The sequence below is a fragment of the Babylonia areolata genome, chromosome 23 (assembly GCF_041734735.1).
Source record: "Babylonia areolata isolate BAREFJ2019XMU chromosome 23, ASM4173473v1, whole genome shotgun sequence".
Classification (NCBI taxonomy): Eukaryota; Metazoa; Mollusca; class Gastropoda; order Neogastropoda; family Buccinidae; genus Babylonia; species Babylonia areolata.
In genome coordinates, this window is record NC_134898.1 from 34,832,831 (window position 1) to 34,842,435 (window position 9,605).

At 44.2% G+C, this 9,605-nt stretch overlaps 1 protein-coding gene across 1 annotated transcript in view; it reads right to left on the reverse strand.

Annotated features, from left to right (window-relative positions):
- Positions 1-979: 979 nt before the first annotated feature.
- Positions 980-9,605, reverse strand: part of LOC143297650 (uncharacterized) — a 67,489-nt gene continuing 58,863 nt past the window's right edge. Inside the window, exons 14-17 of the mRNA XM_076610068.1 lie at positions 8,334-8,438; positions 5,431-5,525; positions 2,407-2,476; positions 980-1,453 (exon numbers count right to left, since the gene is read on the reverse strand). Coding sequence (XP_076466183.1) covers positions 1,223-1,453; positions 2,407-2,476; positions 5,431-5,525; positions 8,334-8,438 — 501 coding nt within the window. The 3' untranslated portion in view covers positions 980-1,222. The remainder of the gene's footprint in view (positions 1,454-2,406; positions 2,477-5,430; positions 5,526-8,333; positions 8,439-9,605) is intronic.

Sequence of the window (9,605 nt, forward strand, 5' to 3'; positions counted from 1 at the left end):
AAAGGCCCTTGACAGTGAATATGATTCTTTTTCGACAATCACAATCATAATTATGAGTCGTGTCAAATTTTGCCCAGCGAACATGATTTTTTCGACAATCACGTACATAGTCCTGTAAAATTCTGCCGAATCTTAGAATCGTCTTGGTCATGGGTAATGACACAAACTAACGTCAGTATGATATGCCGGCTGAAATAAGTCTTTGGACAACAGTCACGAAGACCGTCTAAAACATATTTATAATCATATACAAATGCCGTCAACAACGGATACCAGTCACATGCTGAAGTCGAACTGCAAACAAAAGTAGCACTTAGATGGTCCAGGATTTCCTTCAAAGCTTGATCTTAGTATGAACGGACACCAACAGGGCATTCATCTCCCGAGTTTTCTTCGACGAAAAAAAAAACGACCCGAAAACAGGCACATATACTATAACTGACTGACTGACACACTATGTGTGGCCGACACCAGCCCTACTGCAAACCAAGTTCCATGGCTCCAGACGGGACTTGAAGAGGACGACGCCATTCATCAGACGGGCTGGACTGACACTGTGAAAAAGCGAACAAGACGAAGAAGAAGACTATGACACACTCCGACCGATGCCAAATACACCTCATCAATGAGTGCGTAATGTTGTAACACACTTTAAAAATTTATTTTATTTTTTTTTATTTTTTATATTTTTTATCAAGACAAACCTTGAGGGAATCTCTTTGGGGCAGAAAGTGACTCCATCCTATGTCGCTAAAAGACTCTGGGAATTATTTCGGGGTTAGCAGCCCACTGTGGCTCCTAATGGGGTTCTTTTGGGCTGACCCGTACAAGCCAGGTGACGGAATCAGCTACAGAGACAATTCAGTGAGGTGTTCAGCAGTGCAGCGGGCGCTCCACCCCCCCGCCCCAACCCCCCCCCCACCCCCTCCCCACGCCCCCATGACAAAGACAGGTGACGGAGACCAGTGACAGAGACAGCTAAGTGATGTGTTCTGGGATCAGCGACAGAGACAGTTTTTGGTAGTGTGGTCAGCAGTAAGGCGCACATTCAGAAACCAGCGACAGAGACAGCTCATAGGGATGTGTTCAGCAATACAGCGGGCGCTCCCCACCCCACACCACACCACCAACGTTGGACCGTACAAAAGCCAGGTTCACAGGAACCAACCAGCAAGGTCAGTCAGCCCAGCAGCCCTCCTCCTTGAGGCCGGTCACTCCCACCTCACGAGGTCCGGCTGACAGACAGAGGGTCGGTGACCACTGTCTCGTGGATCATAATGAAGAGCGGCACGTACATCAGGAAGTCGAAGAAGTCGAGGAAGCGGTGGTCGGCCAGCTTGGTGCGCACCTCGTGCTCGTGGCGGGGGCTGACCCCCCCGGCCCTCAGCTCCACGATCAGTTGGTCCAGGCTGATGGTGTTGGAGCTCTCGTCCACGTTGCACTCCCACAGGGTCTGGGGCCGGAAGTCATCATCATAATCACGATGATGATGATGATGATGATGACCGATAATGATATTAATCATAATGATAATACCCCCCGAAATATGGCTGCCTACATGGCGGGGTTAAAAACGGTTGATGATAATTATGATAATACCCCCGAAAACGGAGTATGGCTGCCTACATGGGATAAAAACGGTTGATGACAATTATAATGATAATACCCCCCTAAAACCGAGTATGGCTGCCTACATGGCGGGGTAAAAACGGTCATGCACGTAAAGAGCCCACTCGTGTACATACGAGTGAACGTGGGAGTTGCAGCCCACGAACGAAGAAGACAAAAATAATGAGTTTGAGAGTTTCAGAAACTGTTTGTTGTATTTTTGATTGTGTACAATTCATGATTGGGTGCTATGACTTGTGTGTGTGTGCGTGCGTGTGTGTGCTTTTGTGTGTTGTGTGTGTGTGTGTGTGTGTGGGGGGGGGGGGATGAATGATTTTTAATGTTTGGTATCTTGTGTTCAATTTTTTCTTTTTGATATTTACGTGTGTGTTCTATTTGTGAACGCCTAGCGCTTATTTTCAAGATTAGGCGTAAATGCTCAAAACAACAACAACAATAATAATAAGAAGAATAAGATTAATAATGATGATGATCTTTTTTTCTGCGTTTTTTTCCCTTTCGGTGTGTGTGTGTGTGTGTGTGTGTGTGTGTGTGTGTGTGTGTGTGTGTGTTTTCCTATGCGTGTATAGATGTATGTAAAATGAAAATAACAAAAAAGATTATGATGAAAATAACAATAGCAACAATAATAATATGGGGCGGGGGGATGGGGGGGGGGGGGGAAAGGAGGGATGGCGGAGGAGAACAACAAGAACAAGAAGAACAAGTAGAAGACATATAACTGACAAAGTATAAATTAAAAAAAAAATATTGAAAAAATCCCAACAAATGACATACCTTGCACAGAAACAACTTCATCTCCAGGTTCCGGTAGTCCAGCTCCGCCATCATGTTGCGAGCCCACTCACTACCACACACACACACACACACACACACACACACACACACACACACACGCACACACACACACACACACACACACACACGCACGCACGCACGCACACACACACACACACACACAAACGGAGTCATTTCAAGGTCACAACAACTACAGCTGTTTTCCAATCACGGTCTTTTTCAAGGCCTCAGTAACCACAGTCAGTTTCATTTCAAGGTCTCAGTAACTACAGTCAGTTCTATTTCAAGGCCTGTATAACTACAGTCAGTTTCATTTCAAGGCCTCAGTAACTACAGTCTAGTTTCATTTCAAGGCCTCAGTAACTACAGTCAGTTTCATTTCAAGGCCTCAGTAACTACAACCAGTTTCATTTCAAGGCCTCAGTAACTACAGTCAGTTTCATTTCAAGGCCTCAGTAACTACAACCAGTTTCATTTCAAGGCCTCAGTAACTACGACCAGTTTCATTTCAAGGCCTCAGTAACTACAGTCAGTTTCATTTCAAGGCCTCAGTAACTACAGTCTAGTTTCATTTCAAGGCCTCAGTAACTACAGTCAGTTTCATTTCAAGGCCTCAGTAACTACAACCAGTTTCATTTCAAGGCCTCAGTAACTACAGTCATTTTCATTTCAAGGCCTCAGTAACTACAACCAGTTTCATTTCAAGGCCTCAGTAACTACAACCAGTTTCATTTCAAGGCCTCAGTAACTACAGTCAGTTTCATTTCAAGAACACAGCTCATCCGTTGTCAGTTTTACTTCAAGAACACAATAAATGTGGTCAGCTTCAGTTCAAGAACACAGTAAATGTGGTCAGCTTCAGTTCAAGAACACAGTAAATGTGGTCTGCTTTACTTCAAGAACACAGTAAATGTGGTCAGCTTCACTTCAAGGACACAGTAAATGTGGTCAGCTTCACTTCAAGAACACAGTAAATGTGCTCAGCTTTACTTCAAGAACACAATAAATGTGGTCAGCTTCAGTTCAAGAACACAGTAAATGTGGTCAGTTTCAGTTCAAGAACACAGTAAATGTAGTCAGCTTCAGTTCAAGAACACAATAAATGTGGTCAGCTTCAGTTCAAGAACACAATAAATATGGTTTGCTTCAGTTCAAGAACACAGTAAATGTAGTCAGCTTCAGTTCAAGAACACAATAAATGTGGTAAGCTTCACTTCAAGGACACAGTAAATGTGGTCTGCTTCACTTCAAGTGTACAGTAAATGTCAGCTTCACTTCAAGAACACAATATATGTGTTCAGCTTTACTTCAAGAACACAATAATTGTGGTCAGCTTCACTTCAAGAACACAATAACTGTGGTCAGCTTCACTTCAAGTGTACAGTAAATGTCAGCTTCACTTCAAGAACACAATATATGTGTTCAGCTTTATTTCAAGAACACAATAATTGTGGTCAGCTTTACTTCAAGAACACAGTAAATGTGGTCAGCTTCACTTCAAGGCCACAGTAAATGTGGTCAGCTTCACTTCAAAAACACAGTAAATGTGGTCAGTTTCACTTCAGGGACTTAACAACAGTGGACTGTTTCCTTTAAAGCCCTCTACAACTAAAGTCTTTTTTTTTCAGTAAAAGTCTCAAAAACAGTTGCCGGGTTTCTCTTCAAGTCCTCGGCAATTACACGTCATTTTTCTTTCCAGGTCTCGGCAAACTGGAGACAGTTTCCTTTCCAAAATTCAACAACTATATCATTTTTGAGGAGGTGGCTTGGTTTGTTCCAGTGTACCTGATATTTACCCGTGTGTCAGCTGAATTGGTGACACAAGCAGCCATGACTTGAAAATAGATACCTTGTGAATGGAGAGAATTACCACTCTTTACTATTTGTTAATGATTTTTTTTCTCCTGGCCTCATTGTTTGTTATTTTTATATCATACATCGTCAGGGCATCAGCAACTGTTGTCAGATTCATTTCAAGGACTCGACAACTACGGTCAGTTTCCATTCAAGGACTCAATAGCTACAGTCAGTTTCCATTCAAGGACTCAATAGCTACAGTCAGTTTCAATTCAAGGACTCAACAAGTACAGTCAGTTTCAATTCAAGGACTCAATAGCTACAGTCAGTTTCCATTCAAGGATTCAACAAGTACGGTCAGTTTCCATTCAAGGACTCAACAAGTACAGTCAGTTTCCATTCAAGGATTCAACAAGTACAGTCAGTTTCCATTCAAGGACTCAACAAGTACAGTCAGTTTCCATTCAAGGACTCAACAAGTACAGTCAGTTTCCATTCAAGGACTCAACAAGTACAGTCAGTTTCAATTCAAGGACTCAACAAGTACAGTCAGTTTCAATTCAAGGACTCAACAAGTACAGTCAGTTTCAAATCAAGGACTCAACAAGTACAGTCAGTTTCAATTCAAGGACTCAATAGCTACAGTCAGTTTCCATTCAAGGATTCAACAAGTACAGTCAGTTTCCATTCAAGGATTCAACAAGTACAGTCAGTTTCCATTCAAGGACTCAACAAGTACAGTCAGTTTCAATTCAAGGACTCAACAAGTACAGTCAGTTTCACTTCAAGGACTCAACAAGTACGGTCAGTTTCCATTCAAGGACTCAACAAGTACAGTCAGTTTCACTTCAAGGACTCAACAACTGTTGTCGAGGCTTAAACAGCTATAATCAGTCTCACTTCAAGGACTCAATAATTGCATCAGTTTCTCGACAACGCCTCAACAACTATAGTTAGTTTCCTTTCGTGGCTTCAACAGTTACAATCAGTTTCTTTTCATGACCTCGACAACAATAGTCTTGTTTCCTTTCAAGAAATGGATCAATGGATGGATGGGTGATAGATGGATGGCTGGCTGGATGGCTGGATGGATGGATGCGTGAATGCTGGACGGGTGGATGATTGACGGGTGTAGGATCCATCCATCAGTCAATCATCCATCCATCCAGCACCCATCCTCCGGCACCAGATGCCGTCAGTGCTCACTCCAGCCTGGAGACACGCTGGGAGAGGGCCGCCAGTATGGAGAACAGCTTGAGGTCTGTGCCCAGCTTCATCTTGTGGCCCGCTATCTCCAGCACCTGCACCAACACCGTCACGCGCGCGCGCACGCACACGCACACAGACACACAAACACAGACACAGACACACACACACACACACAGTACATTCTTACTCGTTATTTTGAGGGGATATAAAGGCAGAAATCTATAATGAAATACAATTTCTTAGAGAGAGAGAGAGAGAGAGAGAGACAGACAGACAGACAGACAGACAGAGAGAGACAGAGAGAGAGACAGAGAGAGAGACAGAGAGACAGAGACAGACAGACAGACAGACACAGACACAGAGAGAGAGGACAGAGAGAGAGGGGTAGGGAGGGGGGGGGGCAGACACACAACGGGAGAGAGAAACAGAGAGAGAAACAGAGAGACAGAGAGAGAGACAGAGAGAGAGAGAGAGAGACAGATACAGAGAGACAGAGACAGACAGACAGACACAGACACAGACAGAGAGAGAGAGAGAGAGAGAGGACAGAGAGAGAGAGGGGTAGGGAGGGGGGGGGGGCAGACACACAACGGGAGAGAGAAACAGAGAGAGAGACAGAGACAGAGACATTAAGTTCTTTAATTAATAAGTATTCAAGAAATTGCTTCCACAACAGAATGTAAAACAGAAAACAGACTGCTCTTGTAAATTTCAGATGTATATTTGTCTGTTCCAGTGTAAACCTTTTTCTTCCTATCGTGATTTTGCCTTGCTTTGTTTGTTTAGATTTTTTGGTGAATGAATTTTATTTTGTGTTTTCTTGACTATGATTATATGGATGCTGTTTTACTTTTGTATTCACATAATTAGGTGATCTCCTGAAATGAGTTACATGCAACGAAAAGAAAGGAGATAAAAGGTTTCAATAAAACAAACAAACTGGATGAACATTTTAACAAAAGAAAGTAATTAGATGACAACTTTCAACAAAACAGCTAAACGCGATGGAAGATTTCAGCAAACGAAATAAATCAGATGAAAAGTTTCGACAAACTAAACAAACTAGACGAAAAGTTTATCTCAACAAAAATCTCAAACTAGATGAAATGTTTGAACAAACCAAACAAACTAGATGACAGGCTTCAATAAATTAAACAAACTAGATGAACACTTAACAACAACATCAACAAAATCAACCAATCAGTAGTGGCCCTGTGGAAATCGCGTCCGCCTAGGAAGTCAGCGCATCGAACTCTAAGCGCACAAGATGGATTCCAAAACTCGCCAGAATTTTCTCCTTCTCTAGTGTAGACTTCTAATCATCAGCCCCATCCACATGTAATATGCGGCTTCTGTTCAAACGTGTTCGTTCTTTAATTCAACGTCTTTTCACTTCGAGTGATATTAGACGTAAAATTCAAACGTGTGTGTGTGTGTGTGTGTGTGTGTGTGTGTGTCTGTGTCTGTGTGTGCGTGCATGTGTGAGTGTCCACAAGTTTTTGTATTGATATGCACATGTATGTATCCTAATTTCTGCTGTATCTGTGTTTGTGTATGATTTTCGATTTATGTTTGTACTTTGTTATGTACTACGCCCCCCCCCCCCCCCCCCCGATCCCCCCTCCTCCCCAGCCCCTCCCCCCAATATTTCTTTTGACCCCGGTACACTAATAAAGACATATTCTATTCTATTCTAGTGGTGGTCTGAACGCTGGACATTCGGATGAGACGTTAAACATAGGTCCCGTGTGTTAGCATGCACTTAGCGCGTAGGAGAACGTAGACGAACCCACGGCAACAAGAAAGTTGTCTTTGGCAAATTTTCGTAACAAAAATTCACTCTAATATTCATATGTATGTATGAGTGTGTGTATGTGTATGTGTGTGTGTGTGGGGGGGGGGGGGGAGGGGGGGGGCGGGGGGGGTGCGGGGGGGGGGGGGGGGGGGAAGCTGCGGGAGTGACGGGTGAGTGGGTGGGTAGGGGGTTGGGTAGGTAGGGAGGGGGATGGGGGGCGTGACTCAGTGAAACCTGACAGGAAGCGAACGATGAACGCTTGATTAACTCACTCAGTACGGCCAGTCCTCACTTCTTTACACAGACCCTTCAGATGTCCAGTGGGTGTCTGAATGACCCAGCCTTCAGCTTCCGTCGTCAGAATGGTGGTATTCTTTGTCAACATTCACCTCTTCAGTATAAGAGTCTTCCGCTTGCAATATTTTGATGATGGTAATTGGCGTGAAACGCTGTTAACGTCGTCTCTTTCGCCGTTCGTATGGAGAGAGTTAAAACCATTTCACCGTACTATAAACACAGAAAAAAAAATAGTGTCTAAGGATAGCTGGGGATTCCCTGGTACGATGTGTAGAAACTATGGCCTACCCTACCACGTGCATAAAGAGTAGTAGGTTCATGGATAACAGATCCATGATCTTATCGCATATCAGTGACAGGGGTGCTCTACCTTGCTGGTGTTGCAATGCAACATTGGCGGTGACTTAAAGGCAGCTCAAAATCGACTCCACCGAGGAAAGGAGGCTTGCTTCTTGTTGTGACAAATGACGGGCGCAATAGCCGAGTGGTTAAAACGCTGGACTTTCAATCTGAGGGCCCCCGGTTTGAATCTCGGTAACGGCGCCTGGTGGGCAAAGGGTGGAGATTTTCCCTATCTTCCAGGTCAACATAGGTGCAGACCTGCTTGTGCCTGAACCCCCTTCCGTGTGTATACGCAAGCAGAAGTGTGCATACGAGTGAACGTAGTAGGAGTTGCAGCCCATGAAGGAAGAAGAAGAAGAAGAAGAAGAAGAAGAAGAAGCTGTGCAAGTCTCTAACGGGGGACAGGCATTTAAAGAACCAATCAATCAATCACAACAACAACAACAAGACGAACAACCCCAATTACCCTGAACAGATAGGTTCTCTCCGAGACACTGAGGCTGGGGTTGATGGCACGTAATCCGTACGCTGTCTCCTCTTCCGTCAGATAGCCCTTGTTTCCCTCGTCCAGCTGACAAACACACCACCTCCAATATAGCAGCTGAATAATGACAATAATGAAGTAATATTAAGACACACACACACAACAACAACAACAAGACACACGTACACACACAGACACACACACACACACACACACACACACACACACACACACACACACACACACACACACACACACACAGCATGCACAAAACAGAAACACACACACACACACATGCACGTACAAATGAATGCGGCAACTCGAGCGCGCACGTGCACTGACACTATACCCTGATACGTGCGCGTCGCTGACTTCAATACAACACAGCACCAGATGAATTATACACAATACGACGGGCGCCACAGCCGAGTGGTTAAAGCGTTGGACTTTCCCGGGTTCCAATAAAAGTGGAGATTTTTTTTTTTTTTTTATCTCCCAGGTCAACATAATATTATGTGCAGTCCTGCTGGTGCCTGAACCCCCATCGTGTGTATACGAAAGCAGAAGATTGAATACGCACGTTGAAGATCCTGTAATCCATATCAGCGTTCGGTGGGTTATAGAAACAAGAGCATACCCAGCATGCGCACTCCCGAAAACGGAACATGGCTGCCTAAATAGCGGGGGTAAAAACGGTCATACACGTAAAAGCCCACTCGTGTACATTCGAGTGAACGCCGCGGGAGTTGCAGCCCACGAAGGAAGAAGAAGAAGAAGAATACACAATACAGACAGTTTCCTGGCAAAGTTTAAGAGTTTCACTGCTGAAAAAACACACACATACAAAAAGACACACGCCCAGCCGGGATCAAGAAAAAAGAAAGAAAGAAGGAAAGAAAGAAAGAAAGAATTAAAACACACATGCACACAGAAGCCCACCACCGCACACACACTCAATGATGTACATTCTGTATGAACCTACCGTGCAGGGGACACAGGTATGTATAATTATCTACAAACACATGAAGCGCGTGTGATAACCACGCACACATTCTGCCCCACACTACACCATTATACACACTCCCTGTCTCACACCGAATAAAGTACAAGATCAGCACTCTATGTTATAGATGTATTCACAAAACTGCCCCTTCCTATCTCTGCGGCTGCCTTCACCTCTACACTCCATCTCGCTCACTACGATCGGCTTCGGATCCACTCTGTTTACGCATACCCAGATTCAAACATTCGACT